Source organism: Channa argus, chromosome 3 (assembly GCF_033026475.1).
Source record: "Channa argus isolate prfri chromosome 3, Channa argus male v1.0, whole genome shotgun sequence".
In the NCBI taxonomy this organism is placed as follows: Eukaryota; Metazoa; Chordata; class Actinopteri; order Anabantiformes; family Channidae; genus Channa; species Channa argus.
Window position 1 is genome coordinate 21,106,569 of NC_090199.1, and position 22,481 is coordinate 21,129,049.

The 22,481-nt window shown below is 40.0% G+C and overlaps 1 protein-coding gene across 3 annotated transcripts in view; it reads right to left on the minus strand.

The window, feature by feature from the left end:
- The window catches only part of adcy9 (adenylate cyclase 9), a 37,555-nt gene extending 17,547 nt beyond the window's left edge, over positions 1 to 20,008 (minus strand). Inside the window, exon 1 of one of the 3 annotated variants that reach the window (XM_067497778.1) lies at positions 15,934 to 20,008. In XM_067497778.1, coding sequence (XP_067353879.1) covers positions 15,934 to 17,824 — 1,891 coding nt within the window. In that variant the 5' untranslated portion in view covers positions 17,825 to 20,008. The remainder of the gene's footprint in view (positions 1 to 15,933) is intronic. The other 2 variants (XM_067497776.1, XM_067497777.1) reach the window with 2 other exon arrangements.
- Positions 20,009 to 22,481: the final 2,473 nt, after the last annotated feature.

Below are 22,481 nucleotides of genomic sequence, written 5' to 3' on the forward strand. Positions count from 1 at the left end.
CTGTTGAAGATATGGGACTTTATGTCTTACAAATATATAGTATATACAGCATATATTATTCAATGTAAGTATTATTAATAAAATATATTTAATACATTCATGTTAGTAAAGGTTTAACTATATTCTGGCTTGGGATGTAGAGGTTGATGACGAGTACAGGTACTGCCTGAGAGGAAAAATGCTGATAACGTAGAAACTCAGCAAAAGCAGAGTGGCAAAACGACGTAGCGATGGCAAAGGGGAGGAAGAGCTCGAGACCATTTGAAGGTCAGTGAGTTTAGCATGACTTGCATAACCCACATTCCTTGTCTACTTCCATTTTAGCTTCCTAACTATATCAACAACCTGCTCTAATGTCTAATGCAGTCTATCAATTTTGTGGACTTGACATATTAGACAATTAAAAATGATTCTTTTCCTACAATGAAGTGCAAAGTGGGTTAATGGGTATGTGCTTGAGTTGAAAGGTATGAGAGTTAAACACCTTCTAGATACAGTAAAGTACCATTTGTATATTTTGTGTTTATGCAATAAGGCATAATAAGCTTAATAAGCTTTTGCAGCTGAAGTCATTGTAACACATTGCAGAGCTTTCTTTCATTTCAGTGTGTGTGTGTGTGTGTGTGTGTTTATTGATCTTCTCCAGGCTCTGTGAAGACAGCACTCTGGGGAAAAAACTGACACCAGCACTTTAAAGTCTGAATGCAGCGCAGTGGTTTTTATTGATTTATTCAGACCAGCTGGCTAGAACAGAGATAGTTCAACTGAGGACAGCTACTACTACAACTTCAACTACTACAATACACACAGACACAGAAATGACTATAACATATGTATTCAAATACACACTAGCTGACTATCTGTAATAACATGACGTTAAAAAGACGTTAATTTTCATCATCTTAACAATTATGCACGTTACACATGCTGAAGATTTACCATCTACACTGTTTTTCATGCAAGGTTTTTTAACTCTTTACATGCATTGCTGCCCCATTAATGGCATTTTAAAATGCCCCAAATTGTTAAACTTCCTTTAAAGCTGACATGAACAAGCACAGGATAATAAGATTTAAATGTATGTATGAAAGTATGTATGAGTTGAAAGCCAGGTTATTTTGAGCTGGCTCAGAACTGGATAAGGCAACAAATTCCCACTCTTGGGATGAAATAACATTAAAGCAATAAGGTGAGTGTTAGTCATGTTTTCCGTAGTTAGATCCATTATTGTCTTTCAGTTTCTTGATTGCTTTTCAACTCCGGCACAAAACCGGGGCCTTCTTTTTCCCACCCACCTCATTAATAAGGTGGCCGAAACACAATCACCTCTTCCTATATCTTATAATGCTGTCGAGTTTCTCTTTCAAACCAGCCCTTTACTGAAATGATGGCCAACTAGTGCAGTGAGCTCTGCCTGTGAAGTCAGTCCACATTTTATGCACACAGTACAGCCCAGGTTCATAGTGTCTAAGAGACATAGCAAATGACTCACATTATTATACCAAAACAATTCAGTGAACCTGTGTGTCTTGTGTGAACACACCTGCACTTGTTACATTAATATATTCTGACACTTGCTTAGTTTTATTTATTTATTCTACTGATAAATGCAGGAAGCAGAAACTACATTAATCTATAGTATATGTAAATAATGTTTTTTTAAGTCTTGCAGCATTTTGCACTGCATAACCCAACACGACTTCAATTCAAGTTCACAACATGCATACACACACACAAACGCATGAAAAAATACAAACCACATTTGCTGAAACTTTGTAAGGACCAAGTGTGAAGTGTGTATACACATGAATGAATGATTGAACTGGGTGATGAATGGGGAGGAAGCGTAGCTGAGCCGTCACATTCCACAGGTACTCCAGAAGACCATATGCACCAGGAACACATCAGAAAATGACTCTCTTACCAACAAACTGCAACACTGACACAAATACTAACACATTGCAGTAGTATTGAAATATTTAGTAAAATAATTACCATAAACATTTAAATAATTATTTTGGCAAAATGTAAAAAATGTTGCCTCCAGGTTCTCAGATGAGAGGATTTTCCAGCTTGTCTGTACATTGTCATGTCTGAAGATGTCCTTTTAGGCTCTGTAAACTTGTCATAAATATTTTCCCCTTTAACCGAAATCATATTGAAAAATGGATAAATGAATAAGCTGGAAAAAAAAGCTGCTCAGTGGCACATAAATTCAGATGAACTGCACACCTTTGCATACCTGACAATACACATGACAATATTGTCCTCTTTAACCACTGTGTATGCTAACACACACACACACACACACTCCTGGAAACGAGATCCTTGAAAATTCTTGTGCACAAACACCGATTAACACATACCCACTCAGGTATGTGTAAAAGCCCACCCACACACGGAAGAGTGTCTGGACAAACATTTTGTACTGAAGCCGGCATACTAGACAATCCCCATGCGGCAATTCCAATCCAGAGTCTAGCACTTCCTGACAAATGCCCTTTGACCTTCAGCTGGCAGCTTCAAACCACATGATCAAAACGATTCCCAGGGATCCATATGTTACAAACTCCCCTCTAGTTCCACGCACAGAAAAGTGAACACGTGTGCGAATATGAAAGACAGAGGTGGACACTGAGACAAGATGACATGTCAACGTTCACTCAAATTAACTAAGCATGAAAAGAAGCTTAGGTCTACCTCAAAACCGAAGCAGAAAAAAACAAGGATAGACAGGGGCTCAACTTTATTTTTCTATCTTCATGCATTATCTAACTTCACTTTTTATATTATTGCTTGGAACAGTCAGAAAATAAACAACTCCAGCACTAAAAATAGACTTGTTTTCCCTTTTCACAGACCTGGCCTTTCTACTGTCCAACTTAATCAACTATCCCATTTAATCTTTTTTCTCTTTTGTTCTGCCAAACCTTTCATCTCTTCACCACCTCTCGCTACCCATTTTAACATCTATCTGTCGCTCTCCTGTCTCATCTTCTCATTTTTCAGCCATCTTCCTTTCACACGCTCTCTGTTTTTTCTCCATCCCCCCTCCCTTTCCTACCCTACGGTTTTCTCCATGGTTGGTGGCGGGTCTTGAGAACTGGCCTCATGCAATAGCAGATGCCTCCATATTTGGACACGCTGATGGAACCGAGGGATGCGGCTCTCACACAGTCCAGTTTCGAATACCCTCCCAGTCCTCCCTCCCATCTAACCATCCATCCCTCCTCCCTTCTTTCTTTTGTGCCATCATTTTGGTCCAGGGAATTCCTCACTCTCTCCTCCTTCTCTCCTTTCTATTTCCTCTGTCTTTTTTATTAATAACAATCCAGGGCTTTAATTAAGCATCTATGGGCAGCTGGGGGGATCACTGGACATGAACCATGTGGCCAAGACTTGGCCACATGGTTCAGACTTGGCTCAAATACAATAGTTTTTGTCACTTCACTCCAACGTCAGGGTATCACAAACTGTTTCGATCCTGAACCTATTCCCAAAGACTAAGTGTCTGGGACACAAATACAAACAATGCAATTACTGATTCATGGCTTTAATCTCATTTTGTGTTATACATATTTTGGTTTCTATGTTCCTTTAATGCCTAAATAACATAACATGAAATGGGAGCAGGATTCAATAATAATAGATTGATAAGCAGGATTGTAATTAGAATTAATAAAATGAAACCACAAACCTAAGCCCCCAACCCCTCTTTTCTAGTGGTTTTCCACTGGCATTACATCTGTTTAGTTAAGGCAAAATAATTAAAGGATACATACAACTGTTTTTCATCATTCATCTGTTTATCAATGGCTCTGCACTCATTGTAGGTCTAAATGTCTATGCGTGTGATGTAGTGCAGTGGGCTGACATGGACAGTGACGCACTCCGAGTGTCACTGCGTCACCATGATAAACACACACAGCTGTTTAAAGGCCTTTTAGTGACCGACTTCACAGAGGCTCCGAGTTTCTCTCAGGGAGACTGTCGCCCAGTGGTAGAGGGCAGTCCTTGAGCTAAAACAAATGACCAACCTTGGTTGTGCTGCAAAGGAGACATTGATGACAACTAAAAAACAGTATGTTGTTTAACGATCATGTCCACACACTGGCAGATTAAGTGTGTATAAAAGAAAATATTATGTTTATTCCCCAAATAAGGATATATCTTTATATAACTAACTTTTAAATGACTACAAAACTTAATTTGGATAGTCTCATATAATTTACAAAGTTAATGAATAGGGTGATTCATTATGGTGTATGCCATGGATTCACAATGCCCCTCATCAACCACGCACACATGAACACAAACATACACGCACACCTCCCCCGCTGCCCTGAACTAGACTGTGGGAAATCCTTGGGAAAGGGTCATGACCAGAAAATATGCTCCTTCTTCTCTTTTCCTCTTTCTGTCCCTCCCACTACTTTCTTCGCTCTAATGTCACAGAACTCACTCTTTTCACAGACCACCAGGGAACAGTGCCTTGTATGCTGTTTATGGTAGGAATTGACTGATATGGTTTCTTGGAGGTAAATACATGTATTTAAAAACCCCAGTCATTTTGAGCTAAATATCTGATAATAGAAAACCATGCTTATGTTAAACACTTTATTAGGCCTGATCCTGAACTAAGTCCTTTTAATAATTTACCAAGATTGTGTCCCACCCAGTGTAGCTATATGACACACTGAAATAACTTTGGTGTTCTATTAACTCTGACACCATTTATTTGAGAGTTATCACTTTAGATTTTGATTTGTTATAGTCAATAGCAATATTTTAAAATCAGCTTTTAATATCTCAAGTAAGCTATAATGTTGTTGTAGGTTGTGTAGCTGTCTCTTTAATTGGGCACTTGCTTCCTCTGACTTTGCTCCTGCAGTCACTCCACACTTTTTTATTTTTATTGATTTTATTTTTTTTGTCCTTTCGGCTGTCAGCGGATTCACAGCGGATCATTGTCTGCATGTTGATTTGGCACACTTTTTACGCCGGATGCCCTTCCTGACGCAAGCCTCCCCACTTTCTACCGGGCTTGGACCGGCACTGCACAGCTGGGGAGGGGAACGGGCTGTTAGGGGTTCAGTGTCTTGCCCAGAGACACCTTGACGTATAGCCAGGACCGGGGATCGAACTGCAATCTGTAAAATAACTTCATACTGCTTCTTGTAGACCTAAGAGACTGCTGGGGGAAAAAGATTTACTTTACAGGTTAAGGGAAAGTAGGTACTTACCATGCAAGTAAGTCCTTTTGTCAAACAAAATATGGGAACATGCGTCTTGAGTGGGACAGCATGCGAGTGCCTCTGTGAATCACTGTACTCCGTTTGCAGTAATTACAGTTTTCTCAACTGCTAAGATGTGTTTAATGAAACTGGAATCCACCTGATCTTCATCATCCCATTCTTAGCACAGCAGCAGTCTTCACTTGCAAATGCGTTAACATTTTTCTGTTTCACACCAAAACAGTTAAAACACGTCATTCAGTGACCCAAAACTTTGTTGAATTAACTCTGACAAACTAAAAGAAAATAGATGTTCCCAGAAGATAAAAATTACTTGCAAAATTGTGAATCCCTATTATACGTGTGCAACCCACTATGAAGAATTCTTTGAGTCAGTAAGCTGTATGCCAATATATATAAATAAATAAATATGCCACCTCTGTGTTTCTAAATTTAATGTAGTTCTCTAGATCTTGGTCTCTAAATCTCTAGAAAAAAAATAAATAAATAAAAAAGACTAATGGGATATTGGGATATTAAAAGATTTATTTAGAATTTTGTTTCCTACTGTGTAGTGACTGATTAAAAAAGTGAAGCCTATACCAACTGTCATTGGGCAGGATGAGAGATATACCCTGGACAGGTCCTGTAAGAGCAGTTTGCAAACAAAATGTGTTCTTTTGGGCAGTGAACTTCTGTTTTGACTTGTGTGTTAACTGTTTTGAAATGTTACTTCAGAGGGAACACAAGTGTCTAAGCAAATGAGAAAAACTAATGTGTTTATACTCGTGCAAGCTCACAAGCATTACTGACAATGTAGAGGATGCTGTGGACAGCTCTACAGTGGCATGCAGAAAGCTTCAGTAGGAGAATAACTCAGGCAAAGCCGAATGTGAACGTTCTATGTCAAGTCTTTACAATTTTGATATTTAAATGTACAGAATGGGTGCTGAACTGAATCAAAAAAAGGAAAAGATGTTCCCAGATGCCAGAAGTTACAACCAAAATTACAGATCCCTAAAGAAGACTGATCAGGCACAACATTCAGTACACCTATGCAATTTGATGCAGTCCAATACAAAGTGCTGCTATTTGCAAGCCCCGAATCATAGACAAGGAAAAATATTTGGTCAGATCTTGATGGGAAAGCTGGGGCCTCTTTGGCAGTTAATGGACTGAATGTAAGTGAGGGAACGGACTAAATGTAAAATTCATTTCAGTTTTCAGTATTTCAGTTTTGATTTTTAGGTATTTCCACACATACATTTAATTTAATTTCTTTTTAAGTGGAATCTTAAGCAGCTGTCATATTACCCACATACACACAAAACAGAATAACTATCAAATTAAATGGAACACTAAATGTGCTGTAGAAATATTTGGGGCCTGTCCGTGCAAACCCAAAATGAAAGTTCACAGAAATCCATAACCCAACCATGATACCCTCTACTCACCACCACCTGCCCACTACAACACACACAGACAAAAACACCCACACACACAATTTTTGACCTTTACTGTTCTTGCAGTTACAAATTCTTTATGAGCTTGTCAATTAGTAACTGTATCAGAGGTGGGTCAGGCAGGCCTTTGTCCCCAGGAAGAGAATAATAAACACTACACATCATTTAATGACTATAAAAATGTATGGCAATTCTGACATTTTACTAAAATAACAGCTTCACAACAGTTAAACCTACTGATGGTGGGCTAAGGGCCTACGCTCTTCCTTTCCATATAACTACAATAGACTTGGTTCGAACCCAGCCACAGACCCTAATCAATGTGATCCTACCATCTATCGCCTGCCTCCGTACACTATGAATTCAAAATTTATATTGCTACAAAAACCCCACACTGATACAGCACAGAATTTTCTTGTATTTTTCACATTTTAAACATTTTGCTAGCACCCCGCCACAGCCAAAACCAAACCTGTTTTAAGGTGGCACTTGGAAGAAAATGCAAGTCATCTAGTGAGTAATAAAACCGAAAATGACACCAAGTAGTTACTAAACCCAACTATAACAGGTCACATTCCAGTAAATCATTACATGGCATCATGTGGCCACAATAAAGTCTATGAGATAATACTTTAGTGTCTGCTAAATACAGGCACTACATGCACATGTGTAAAGACTCTAAGTAATGTCCCCTGACATTGTTATGTAATGCTTCACTGAATGACTGACAACTCATATACAAACAGGAGCATGTTCTATCTTCACAAACGCGCTCACACACGCGCAAACAAACACACACACACACACACACACACACACAGACACACACACACAAAAGACTGGAAAGACCTGTGAAAAAGGCCTAAATACAATACAGGCAGCTGACTCATGTGTTTGGGATTTAGTTAATTACAGAAATTAACTTCTACCAATTAAGACTTCTACCAAAAATAGCACAGTGGATTACATGAACTGAAAAGTGCCTGAAAAGACTAGTTAAAGATGATTTGTATGTGTGTGTATGTTTGGACTACACATATGCAATCAGGCTAGGACAGGGCTGGGCATGCTTATCAACATTGAACACACACACACACACACACACACACACACACACACACACACACACACACACACACACATACACACTTGACTCAACACATTCTTAAGCAATAGGAATGTCAAACGTCTGCTTAAATATGCAGGGTAGATGAATAAAAACTGCTGTTTAGAGAGCAAGTGGATTTCTATTAGGTGAATGAGAAGAAAGAAAACTATCTGCACAAAGTCCCTGCTATGGTATTTAGTGGCCTTCCAAAATATCCAGTTTGACAGCGCTTAGAAAATGAACGTTAAATAAGTTAAATATTATACTGAAACAACTACACCATCCTTGAGTCATCTATGAGCAGCCTCCTAGTCCCTGCAGCTGAGAGTCACCTTGATAGAAAGATGCTGCCAACTCCAGGCTTCCAGGCATAATGATTATGTTCTTGCCAAACAGTGTTTGGTGTATAGTGTATTGCCAAAAGAATCAAATTCTATCTCAGACAAGACAATCTTTTCCTTGTGCTCTCAACGTAATTTAAATGTTCACAAACTCCAAGCAGTCTATGATTTGCATTTGACAAAAAGTTCTATTTAGCCACTATACCATAAAGGCCTCATTGATGGGAGTGCTGCTAAGATAACCCTAACCCTACTGCCAAGTTCTCACATCTCTGCAAAGGTCTTCTGACTGTTGGAGTATACATTTTATTATTGGTCATTTTCCAGATGAAGTCACAATCTTTAGTTTCAAACAAATACATTCAATTCACCCTTCACCAGAAAAATGAGCACATTCAATTAACAGTGCCCTTTTAGTACATGTATGCACAACACTGGCTACTGGCTTCAACACATCAAACAAAGAGGCAGATGAGTACTGTGAGTACTCTTCTGAGATAATTTAATATACTTGTTGACTCACCATGAAGGAACTTTTGACAAAGTGCGTGATGGCAAGTTTTATACTTTCTGTACCTGAAACAATCACATACAAATGACGTAGAACAAACTGGTGAATGACTGTTTCACTGTGCATGGACACCTGCACAAATCTGTGTGTAACCAAAAATCCTTAAATTGAAGTAAATTATGTTCTATGAGACAGACTTTGTAGATTAGTTGTGGAAAATGAGAACTGTGTAATTTTTCTTATGTATCAAGCAGAACAACACTAGTCAAGCTCTTCAAGTGTCACTCTTGCTAGAGTTTGAATCTTGTAGTGAAAGAGACACTATGCTGGTCTCAGAGCTACAGGCAACTGCATCCATTTAACTTGATGCGTAGCATTGCTCTCACAAAAATATAAACTCAACACCGACAAATGGGGGGAAGAGAGATGACATGTATACATTCAAAGAAAGACAGTATGTTTAAGATGGAGTGTTAACAAGGTAAAAGGAGGTCATTCCAAAAGTAGAACAGAAAGTACAAAGGCAGAATAGATACAGAGGACAAAGTTTGGTACAGGTTTGTCCAGATTTTACAATACAAAGGTAGCTTTAAGTCCTAAATTAGTTTCTACTACCCTTTGTGTTCGTCTCTAAGTGATAAATCTCCGTGTGTAAACATGTTCACCCGTGTGTCTAAGACGCCACGACTTTGAGGAGTCATTTTGTTTTATATCCTGGGTGTCTTATCTTTATTATAAAACACACACACACACACACACACACACACACACTCTTTGTTTGACTGCCCATGTAGCACTGCTGCTCTCATGGAAATGAGAAGATGTGAGGAGGAGAGGCAATTATAATGCAGTAGAGAGAACAAGCTTACAGCTGTCTGTCCCTGCTGTAACTCTTTCACCCTCCCATGTTCTCTAATAAAATTTAAATCTACTGAAAACTGAGACACTGGGTGTAGAAAGTAAACAAGAAATAGTCTTATGTTTCTCCTTTACTGTTGTCAAGGTGCTCAAGGAGTCAGTGGAGCTTTTAAGAGGTGACAAAAATTTATTTTATTTTATTGATTTTCCTTACCTATTAATCCATTGGTTTGTTTAATCACTTGATGTATTATTTCCTCTAAAAATGTAGCAAATGGTTAGTTAAATGGGTATTGCTAAATAAGATGTAAATAAAGAACTTTCTGTAGGTAATCAGTATATAATAATCTCAGAGCTCTTGATGGTGCAGAATCTCCCTTTTAGCAGGAGACAGTTTGACTCATCAAAACATTACTGTCACTATTCTAACCGACTATATCTGTGATTGTGACAGTAAAACAGGATAAAGAAAAAAAGAACCTGGAACCTAGGGCCATTGCCAGACCCCTTCTACTGGGGTTCAAGACCTGCTGGGCATGTGTTAATCTGCTGTTTGGTGGACATCAAAAAGCTGTGGGCAAGCTAACTTACCTAACTGACAGGTCTGGCAAACAAATTGCCTAATGATAGTGTGAATTTGAAGAGGCTAAAGATGTTCAGGCTCAATTTTTTAACTCTCTACTCAAGTAATGGAATGAAAGTATGACACTTTTTTTGCTCTAAAATTGTTTAAACTAAAAGTTTGATTGAATTTGGTTAATAAGTTTGCTTGACAGGGACAGTGCACATAAACAAACTTAAATGGGATTTTTCCATCTCCCTCATTAATTTTAAAAAGGGTGGCCAGGACATTAGAACCACCTTTAATATAATGCACTCCAGTGCGACTCCCCCAACCATTATGACCTCAATAATAACTTACACAGCTAACTTCACCTTGAACTTAAAAACTTAGGAATTATAACCTTGTAGAAGTAAAGATTTATGGCAGAGCTGTTGTATTGGAGTAGATCAGATTTTAAAGGTGTTGCTAATGAAGTCAGCAGTGAGTGCATTATCACACTCTGGCATGATAAATAGTAAAGCCATACATGAAGGTGCATGAGGACAGACTGGCAATGGCAAGATAGAGACAAATGTAGCAAAGCACACAGCGCAGACTGATTGAGGACAACAAGGTGTAACTGATATTTTCGTTGTGACAGAGTTGAATGCGCACATATGCAAATAGTGCATGTGTATGCAGGAGATCATCTTCATGCCCCGAAAATATGTTGAGAATGTTTATAATGTCCAGTAAAAACCCCATCCAGCACACCACTCAGTCAACCACTAATACAAGTATTATCAACTTTTACAACTGTGACATCTCAAAACACACTCTGGAAAAAGGGCCTGCTATGAGCAAAATAAAGCACTAATCTTTTTTTTTTTAAATTAGACAGGAAACCTTGTGTAGCCAGCCTGAATAAAAATTATTAAACTTATATGACATCAACAAAGTTGAAAAAAAAATCAGAGAACTTACTGTATTTCTTGACCCATCAGTTTAAAAGTGTCACACAAATTAATGCTCTTGGCTTTTAAATGAGCAACTCATACTGTATGGTGATGCTCTATGTGTGAAGAGTCCATGACTCCACATGAAAAAGCTAAAGGAAAACAGGTATTTTTACTGTCAACTTGCAGAGAGGTAACTGACAAACAATACTTTGGGCAAGTCTCTGACAAACTGCATGGGGTTTTATAATGAAAATAAACACATCTTCACAACAAACTGTTAGTGTTGAGATTCTACAACAATATAAGTGCAGGTGTTTGAAAAGTGAGCTAAATCTTACAATTACAACAAATCACTGATCAAAAAGATCAACCTCGTACAGCTCTTCCCTTCAGGGGTTCACACAGCAGAAATTTTTCTGCACATTGATTATGCCCTTCCTGCCACGACCCTCCTATTTTATCCGGGCTCAGGACCGGTACCAAGGTCGCCCTTGGTGGCTGGGTGGGGCCACAACTGGTGGGGTAGGATTAAAACCCGTGGCGTTCTGAATCCCAACCCAATGCTCTACCCCTGAGCCATCAGGTAACCTTACAAAGAAAAACACTGAATTAAGCCAAATATACAGCAGACTAGTTAGTCCAGGACCCACTAAGGCTGGCCTAAGTGTGGTGATAGATTTCACTTAGTAGAGACTAACCAACCTGAGGAAATAGACACTGCCACACACTTATATAGGGACACACTTGTGTGTGTGACTATATGATTTCAGAATATCAGTTGATGAGTCTGCAGATTTAAAACACTGTACTATGCAGCACCGAAAACTAAAAATCTAGACAGTCTAATGCAAACTTCAACCCTTCCCACATTGCCCATTTAAGACCAGTTCACGTTGCTTATATGCACCTTGTCATTATATGACATAAATGTACCATATTGACTTTGGGGTCAAGGTTGACCCAGCTATAAACTTTAGAGGCTGTCAACGAGCCATTGTGAATACAGTACATTCTCATCACACACAATTCAGCAAGAAACTGAATCTGTGACCATAAATATTTATGGCAATCTTGTACTCAATGCACAACAACATTGTTCAAATCTAGTAAAGTTATAAATGTGCGTGACCTTTCTAGTCTCCGAATAAGGCTATACAGAAACAATTTACCAAATGACACATTTGCTATGTTGTCAAAACTAGGCTGGATTCCATTTGGTAACTTTTAAAAATCAGGCTAGCAACAGATAGTTGTCCCAATCTTTCCCTTACACAGACTGTATGTAAATAAAGAAGAACCAACAGAAGAATGTAACAGTCACAATACGTATGATAACAATACTATAAGAGCATAAGTATAACCAAATTAGTTTAGTTTTTTTCCAAATGTTGCACTGATTTTTTTTATTTTATTTTACCTTCTGCTATTTAAATTGTTCAATATATATCTGTATGGTTAAACGAAATTGTCAAGTCCCATAGTATCTTACCAACTGACTGTATTCATGGTCATACAAAGCTTGTTTCGCTCAGTTCTTGTTTAAGACAAATACAACCCCATTTCAAAAGAAGTTGGGACAATGTGTTAAATGTAAATAAAAACAATGCAAGGATTTGTAAATCTCATAAATCCATATTTTATTCACAATAGTACATAAATAACATATCAGATGATGAAACTGAGATATTTTACCACTATAGAGCATTTCAGAGAGGCAGAACCTCTGAAATGTAAAAATGGGCAGAGGTTTACATCTACAAATTGTGGAACAATTTTAGAAAAATGTTCTTCCATGTAACATTGTGCAGACCTTAAATATCCCACCATCTACAGTATTTAATATCATCAAAAGATTCAGGAGGAATCTCTGTGCACAAGGGACAAGCTTGAAGGTCAAAACCGGCCCTCAGGTTGGCACTGCATAAAAAACAGACATAATTCTCTACTGGACATCACTGCATGTGCTCAGGAACACTTCCAGAAATCACTGTCAGTGATTGCTTTAACTTACAATCCACAAATGTAAGTTAAAGCAAAGAAGAGGCCATATATGCATCCAGAAATGCCTCCGTCTTCTCTGAGCCAAAACTTGTTTAAAATGTTCTGAGGCAAAATGGAAAACTGTTCTGTGGTCAGATTATTCCAAATTTGAAACTCTTTTTGGAAACCATGAATACTGTGTCTTGTGGACTAAAGAGGAGAGGGAGCATCCAGCTTGTTATCAGCAGACAGTTCAAAAGCCTGCATCTCTGATGATACTGGGCTGCATTAGTGCCTATGGTGTGAGCAGCTTACACATCTGGAAAGACACCATCAATGTTAAATAGTAGATTCCGAGACAACGTCTCTTTCCGGAAGGACTTGCATATTTAAAGAAGACAATACTAAACCACATACTGCATCTATCACAACAGCATGGCTTCACAGGAGAAGAGTCCAGGTGCTGAACTAGCCTGCCTGCAGTCCAGACCTTACACTGATAGAAAACATTTGGCACGTCATAAAAACGAAAACAAAGTCCCAGAACTGTTGAGCAGCTAGAGTCCTGCATCAGACAAGAACTGGATATAATTCCTCCCCTAAAACTCTTGCAATTGGTCTCCTCAATTCCCAGACGTTTACAGACCGTTGGTAAAAGAAGACAATGGTACACATCACCCTGTTACAACTTTTTTGAGATGTGTTGTTGCTATTAAATTCAAAATGAGCTAGTTTGTTCATTTAAATGGTAAGATGTCTAAGTTTCAACATCTGATATGTTGTTTATGGTCTATTGTGAATAGACTATGAAAAAAAAAAACAACACACACACTTATCACTCATACTTAAAGTGTCAGGCAAGGGAATCATGATTTAATGATGTCAATTCACAACTGTCTTTCTAAATAAATGGCACTTGTGTCCTCAGAAATGCTGGAACTACAATATGCAATAGAAATGTCCAACTGGCAACAAATTTAAAGTAAAGCAGATCAAAGGTTTTACTGAAAAGGACGCGTCTAAATGGAAAAACACAAGATATTCGGATGCTATGACCGATTGTTCACAAATGTATAATTTTAAGACAAGCTAACCATCAGAAAGCCCACAAAAAACTCATTTGGTCACTGATTTTGACCACTCGTGCACAGTCTCATTCTCCAGTCACTCTGTCTCCTAGACAAAAGTAGGGGTTACATCACTCAGCATGTTATTCTGTATGTTTATTACTCTCAGCAAGAAGTAGTATGTTGATTTTTTTCTGAATATGAGGGAATTTCCATTTCTGAAAAAAAAAATTCTCATGCATTCTCTCTCCTCTACAAAAGCAAACTGTTCTGTTTAGGTCATCTCTTTCTCTGAGCAGGAAACTAGAGATGTCTTTCATGGGAAACTAGATGCCATTCTCCCCTTTTTCTGCCTGTATGCCAATATCTCATTCTATCATTGCTTGCCAGTCTGGAAATAGAGAGTGATGGCACCATTTAGAGCCAAATGTGAATACACACTGACTAAGGCCTGACAATAGAACACACGGGCTCTATTTGCAAAAGACATAAGATTAGAAAGCTCACAAGAGATTCCCTGTTTGAGAGATTAGTTTCATTGGGGCTGCTTTCCAAAAAAATACTGAGGCAGACTGAATGTGTATAGATCCAAATTTACAATCAAAATTAATCAAATGTTTTTTTTTCATTATTATTAGTAATTATTTATAAAAACAACATAGCATAATAAAAGATGAGTTCATCATGTCATCACAATCAGCACTACTATTATCAACTGCAACCTATAGTTCAAACATTATGACTAAGCGAAAATATTACAATTATGCTTTTAGATGATTTTATCCAAGCAAGAGGTATGGAATAACAGGGGTAACTTAGAGTTTAGTTTCCAAGGACACTTCTAGTTGGAACGGCAAATAAGTTATTTGTCTATGATCCAACCCTGTGTTAAATCCAAGCTAAGAAAAGGCCTAGCGTGTACTGCCAAACTGACCTGTTTAAACTTTATCTCAGCCATCCAAACCACAAATGTTAAAATGTAATCAGTAAGATGTGAGAAAGAAATGTGAGTCACAGTCGCACATTTCTTCACCATCTATACTGTAAATGCAAACTGTATACTCATTCTGTTGCCCTTGTCATGCAACTATAAAATGCATTGTATGACTATGCAAGTTTGTAATACATTTGTATTGACACACAAATTCTATTCTTAATGACACAAGCATCTGTCCTTCGAAAATGGAGCGCCAAAATAGATCTGTAGTCTTCTGCTATTAAATATTTATAAAATTTAGGAAATGAACTTTAGAAAACCACTAATATTTCCAAGGCAATTGGGAATATTACATAAAGGGTAATACATATGGCCTTGAGCAATAACACTGCCCTAAATGTACTATTTGGAATGATCCACATTTATTTTTTTTTAAAGAAAAATATAATACAGGTAATGACAGTAAATGCTGGATTCTATCTAATAATACAAGCATTTCTTTCATTTTGGTGCTCTAATCTCTACATCTTGTAGCATGATCTCCTGCCTCTGTGGGTAGGCCGTTTGAACAGGACTAACTGGTCAGATAACATACTTTAGCTCTGTCTAGGCATGCAGTGACCTCACTCATCCTCAGTGACCATGTTCAGACAGTGTAGGCATTCAACCGTTATCCTGTACATACAAGACTTAACGAAAACATGCAAAATCCTCCTTTTATTTTGCATTTTAAGCCTTTGCTGCACCATTACACTTTTTATCACTGCTTATGTGCTTAACATGTTATCATAAGCTCAGTAAGCTTTAAGGACTTGGAAATAACATCTCCTAAAATAAGTTATCAGCAAGGATCAGAGGTTCACAACTGACTTGGACTTCAGTGATATAACAGCTGCATGGTGACTTTTACAGTAAGGTAAAGGTTACTTACCCTTTAGTTTCTCCACCACGCTCTGCCCTGCTCTCTCTGCCACCCGTCCATCCTCTCTTTGGTAACGGTCATCGAGGAATTGGGCAGTGGCTTCTGATAGATGGACCTTGCCCGCCACACCCAGCTGCTCCATCAAATTAGCCAGATTGACGTCATTTGACCATACATCAAACTTGAAGCGCTTAATTCCCAGGATCCCACACAGAACTGTGCCTGTATGGACACCAACACGCATACTAACGGTCTCACACGTCTCCTGGCAGAACTGCTCGATAGCTTGGATCATGCCCAGGCCCATCTCTACACAACAGTAAGCATGGTCCCGTCTGGGCTCAGGGCAGCCTGCTACACAATAATAGCAATCTCCCAAAGTGCTGATCTTCTCACAACAGGTTAGTTCACAGAGTCTGTCAAAACGTCCAAACAGGTCATTGAGAAGGCCCACCAAGGCTGGTGCTGATTTATTTGCAGACATTTTAGTGAAACCTACAATGTCTGCAAAGAGGATGCTGACAGGCTCCATGCGTTTCATGTTGAATGGTCTAAAAATTATTTGTGCACGTGGGATGGAGGTCTTCTTGCGTTTGTGATTGCTGTGAGGGTGATTCTTGGGGCTTGCGGCACTTTGGGCTTGTGGCCCTCCACTGCTTCCTCCGCCACCTACTGAGACAGCTGAGGCAGAGCAAGCACCAGAGGAATAGCGCTTGCCAGAGTTCTCACCACTGCCCTCATCATCACCTTGCTTCATCAATTCATCTGCAACCCGCCGTGGCATGACTGAGTGGATCATACGTTCCTTCAAGGCCTTCTCCACCTGTAAGTCTTTGCCATGCATAATAGCTTGGCCCACTTTGAGGAAGGTGCTGCGAGAACGCACCTCTGACATGATGAACAGGTGGATGCCAATGACATGCGCACACAAGTGTAGCAGAGCTTTGGCTGGAACCATCCAGCTGAGGGTGTCTCCTTCCCAATCAGAACCTGAACCCACAAAGCCTGTCCCCCATCTGGTAGTGTCATAACTTCTTTGAAGCAATGGTAGCCACCCTAATGTCTCAAATAATATAGAATACAGAAGTCCCAGCAACACTGAAGCATACAGACGGACATGGAGAACACTGTATAATAACAAAAGAACCTCCATGCACAAGGTAAATGTGCCTACAGGGGAGATGCAAGGTGGTGCTACATTGTCTGGTAAGATATATGAAGCATTACCATCATTTGCAGACTCCAGCACAGTGTAACCAGCAGTCTGAACCTGTGGAGCTAAGGTAATGCCAAAGGTGACGGCTATCAGAAGCAAGGAGGTTTGGTTATATAGCCGTGTGTAAGGCTGGGTGAAGGTGAACAAAAAGAGCAGCACTAAAAGGACCAAAAAGGAAGCCGTGGGAACAAGGAAGCTCATTAGGTTGCAGCGGCCACTATTGACCCCAAAGTACACCCCCCAGAGTGCAGCTGCCACTGCAAGGTAGAAGAGGACAAAACGGAAGCGTCGCTGTGTCTGAGGAAAGCATCTCTCTTGGCATGCCTCTTCCAGAATGGGGGAGTCAAACTTGGGGTCCCAGCACTGGGCAGCAGAGCGTTCAAACAACGGTGGTGCCTTCCTATGCAACCTCGAAGAGGAGGTCACAGCTGGTCTGGAGTCTGCTGAGCTGCAGCTGGAGGAGATACTATATTTGTGAATGTTAGGGTTCACTTTACTTGCAGCGCCATAGGCTCCAGCTCCTCCTCCCTCGGCTCCACTGTTGGAAGCGCTCACTGACTCACGTTGATGTGCGTGTGGCGTGTTGTTGGTAATCCGCACAGTCACGGCGCCATCCCGGCTAGAGTCGCAGCTCACTTCCGTTCCACGCATGAGAAGCTGCCGATGATGTTGCAGAGTGGCCATAGTGACTGGTGTGATGCGGAGATGAGGGTTGCGAGACGTGTTGAATATTAAGATCTTCTGATGGCTCTCAGGATATCAGACACGGTACGTGGGCGCCGTGTGCGCACATGTGGGACAGCAAGGAGGGAGGAGGTGGTGGTCATACAGTGACTGATAAGACGGAGAGGGAGCGGGGAGAGAGCAAAGGTGTTCGTTGTAATAATCACACAGCATGAAGGGTGAGCACGGCACAGACGTCTTTGCTACGCACACGGGAGTCTGCACACTCACTCACACTAGACGCGCCGTTCCAGTTTCTTAGGCAGTTCATTATCCGACCAGGGGTTTGCGTCAGTACTCACATTACATGGATCCTTATCCAAAGAGGCTCTGGGTTTGAGCCCGGCTTTCTCTCCAGCTGCGGTAAAAACACAGTCATCACTCTTTCTGCCTCCTGAATTGAACATCCTTCTCGGAAAGGACTGCTTGGTGATGCAAACGTTTTTTTTGTTTGTTTGTTTGTTTGTTTTGTTTTTTATACCTTCATCAAGTCAGTCCAAGACTGGAAATTACCTCCTCTGGTTGTGCGCAATATTTTGATAGCATTACAGAGTCAGACAAAAATACCCAGTTTTTTCTTCATTCCATGTGAAAGCTGTGCACAAGTGTCTACAGAAGTTAGAATGCCCCCTTATCTCCATAACTTGCCCGACAAAATGTTACTTTTCTTTTCCCTTCTTAACACTCAAAGATCGTCATTATATACTGTTAAAATAACATAAATCTACCCGTGGTCATTGTGAATTTTGTCATCACAAAGCATAGGAAGTATAAAAAGTGATGCCAAAGTAATAATTTATCAGTACACCCTTTAAAAAGTCGTTTTACATATCGTAGTCAACTTTACATTTTCTGTAATTTTCTACATGCAATTTTACAAACCTCAAATTTGTGTAAACAATCAAATGCGTCAACTAAAAAAGTGGCTGAACTCTCTTAATCTTGCAGTGCATCCCTTCACTTGTATGGCTCGGTGTTCCAAGGCTTTGCATTTTTTTTTTTTTTTTTTTTTGTTCCCATGCAGTTTCCTTCGGTCTTTATTCCAGCGGGCCCTCGCAAATGTTCCAGAGTTATTTTGGAGCCCTGTCCAGTCCAAGATTTAGATCATAAGAGGCCTGACAGGCAGGCCTATTCCCACGGATCCAGCCCCGTCCTTTCCTGAACTCCCTCTCCGGATCTCCACCATTTAATCCCCCCTCTGCCCTCAAAAGAGGTGGTCCGGCAGAGTTATGCGTTATTCACAGACGCGTAATCCTGAAAGAGCTGCATAAAACATACCATCCGCTGGCCCAAATTAGTCTAGGTTTGCCTCTGCTGGGAGTGTCTGCAACTTGTTGCGCGCAGTTGGCAAAACATACAGCTATGAGGAACAGCCTCGGTCGGAACGGGCTGGTCTATAAATAGTGATGATCAAAGCTCTTGCAATAACAACACCACCAGCGTGTAACATTTGAATGCTTTTCTTCAACTTATTGTTTGGAATAACAGGTACGCTTGGTACAAGTAACACGCTACTTAATAATTAAGTCGCGAAACGTCAGCGATAGGCCCCCTCCCGTTTCCAATAGCTCCCAAACTTTTTTTCCCAGGCCGTATTTCCTGCGTTTGGAGAGGAGACCGAGTTAGGAGTCTCTGGCTGCTGGGAGCCGAAGGTGGATTTCCTCTCCTCGCGTTCTCCTCCAGAGCAAAGAAGTAGAAATCCCCAGAGCACTAAAGGAACACCGTTTGATAGCTCCTCGTTGGGATTATCAAACACCACACACCCACCCACCCAACAGGAGAGCCTCCTTGTCTCAGTCAATGCCTTAGGTCTGGATAGCACTAGTTTTCTCTGGCATGCATGTGTCCAACAAACACAACACTGTGCGCTCTGGCTGTGGTGTGTCCTCTTCCGTCCGCCGCTGGTTGCCACCCTTTTCCCCCGATATAGCTCTCTGTTGGAGCAGTGGGACCAATGCAAACAGACACCGCGGGACGTTTGCGGCTGGGTTCGCGTCTTATCCAGGCGAACGTAATATATCCTCTCCTCTAGCTGCTACCATCTTCGCTGAGACTGGGTCGGAAATCCTCCCCCAGCTGTTGTGGAGGTGCGGGCTGGTAGGGCCAGCCTGTCAAGCACACCAGGGTTGAAAAGAACACGGCTTCCGGTCTTGCCTTTCAGGACTAACAAGATACTTGGTATCTTCACACATCATTAATCAACTTGTACTGACATGTACGTGTGAAGATACTCATATGTGTCTGTGGGTGAGAGGGGCGTTTTTCGCCCATGGACAATATTAACATAAAGATAGTGAAGTTAGCTACTTGCTAATGTTGCTTTTATAACACACTGGTCCTAGTTTTATTCACATTTTTTTACAAAATGTTCACGTATATTAATTTATCAAATAAAGGGGTAGTATCATTCATTCATCAAATTTAGCATAAAAGCTCGTTTCCACCTGTTTTTCTTTTTATTTGTTTAAAAAAACACTATGCCCCTGTGTTTTAAATATCACACCTTGATAATATTAGCATACACTAGTCAGCTATCTATAATCACATTTGCTGTTCAAGTGCTAGCGATTCTTCGTTAAGTTGCTTTTGTAGGTAACACAAATATACATTTACATAAAAAGAGAGTAAACCTTGTTAGCTAGCCTGACATGACTTTTTTCCGAATTATGCCGAAACTAGCTACATTGGTTTTATCGCCGAAGACCGGGTGTCCACGTGTGGAAAGATATTTAGCTAAAGCGGACAACGCTACACATGGAGCGCACTGCTAAACTGCGTATTTCACCAACTACCACAGTGAAACACAAACACACCAGCGCCTTTAATTTGAAGGGATACCGACAGATCAGTCTCGCTCCCTGGTGGTCTCTGGGTAACTTGATAGTGGCTGCTGGGTGGATGTCCACCGTGGTGGAGCGCCACAAGTTAAAGTCTCACGTCTTGAATGATTCCCACAGTGTCTTCATGTTTGAACCTGTGTGGTTCTGCTTTTCCACTGGCTGTAAATGACGACCGCACTCATCAAGAACTACAGAGTAAACCAAGTGTGTTTTTTAATAGATTCATTCAATTGCCCCCAACCTGCTACACACGTGCCCTGCCGTGATGGTTATGGAAATTTGTATTAGTGATGTTTTTCTCCTGACTGCTGTAAAAAAAATCCTTCCCTATACTTAAATCTACACTCTAAAGTGGACATTTTCCAGTAAAAAGCACAGCCTATTGTCTGGAACCTAAGCTTTATAGTATCAAGTTACAAGATCTGGTAATTTGATATTAAATGTGCCACTGATAAATATATTGGCCTAAAGCACTGAAAAAGGGCATTTGAAATCTACCATATTGTAGAACAGCCTTTTGGTTCACATATAAATTAACATTTCCCTCAGGTTAATTAAAAAGCTCATAGTAATCAATTACTCTACCTTTCTCTATGATTATACCTCTCAAAACTGTCAATTGCAGCAGCAGAGTTTGCCTTTCTACTCCTGGCTGAATCTTTCTGCTGTTGAAATATCAGCGCCATATTAAGCATGGCTGATGTAAATAGTAACCTACTTATAAACTATATAAAGCAAGGATATCAAAAATGGAAAATGTAGTTTGTATTTCTACGAATAGAAAGTTGTTAAATAAGGCAGCCCAGGATCATAGTACATGCTTACATACTTAAGTACCTACTCTGTGTGTGTGTTTGCTCTTTTGAAGACGCAATTATCAACTTTAAACTTTGGTTCTTTGGTCTTGCCATCACTTCTCATGTGTGCTGCTGGTGTGTGCACGTGTTGGTGCTTAACACTGAGTGCTTACCAGAAAAGCCTGCTTGTTAGGTTGATAAGGTTACACTGATAAGTCTGTGTTAAGACTGTGTTACCAAAACCAGGGAGCACCGCTTGTCAGCAAGCATATGTTATTTGCAGAATATGAGCTAAACCGTGTTCACATGATTGTCTTTCCTCACTTAGCTATTGACAAATGTGTCAATGTCGCATGTGTTTGTGTCATTGTGTGATACCTTATTGATCCCTGCAGGAAAATTACCTTCTTGCTTGAGCTGAGAGTCAGCTGCAGAACATCTGCAGACTGTCCTGCGGGTATGTAAGAGAAGTACCATTTCGAAGACCTTATTAAGTTCAGCAGTAGCCAAGCTGCAAAAACTATGACACCAAACTATGACAGCAAAAGGCTTTATTTCTCTCACTGTAAGTGGGGAAGAAATTTCCTAAAATATGTTCCATTTTTAAAAGCTAAGTTTCCGTGCCAGCATCATAGCTTCAGTATGGCCATTGGTCCAAGTAAAAAGCAATTGAAGTTTTATTAATTTTTTATTAAACTTTCTTTCCCTCTACCCACTGTATACCAGGCTGTCGGTCGAGTTGTTTACCTTCATTCTAGATCACTGGAAAAATCAGAAAATTTTGAACCATCCTGTGTGCCCCTGTGGCCACTCAGTCGAACAGTTAGCTACTAGTCACCACTGGCAGACAATGACAACCATCTCATGCTGGGCCAAATTGTTGTTGTGTTGCTGTAAAGTTGAACTGAGTTATAACCTTTATAGAAAACTGATGTATGCAGCTTTAATTTTACACAACACAGTTTATTTTGTGACTTGTGT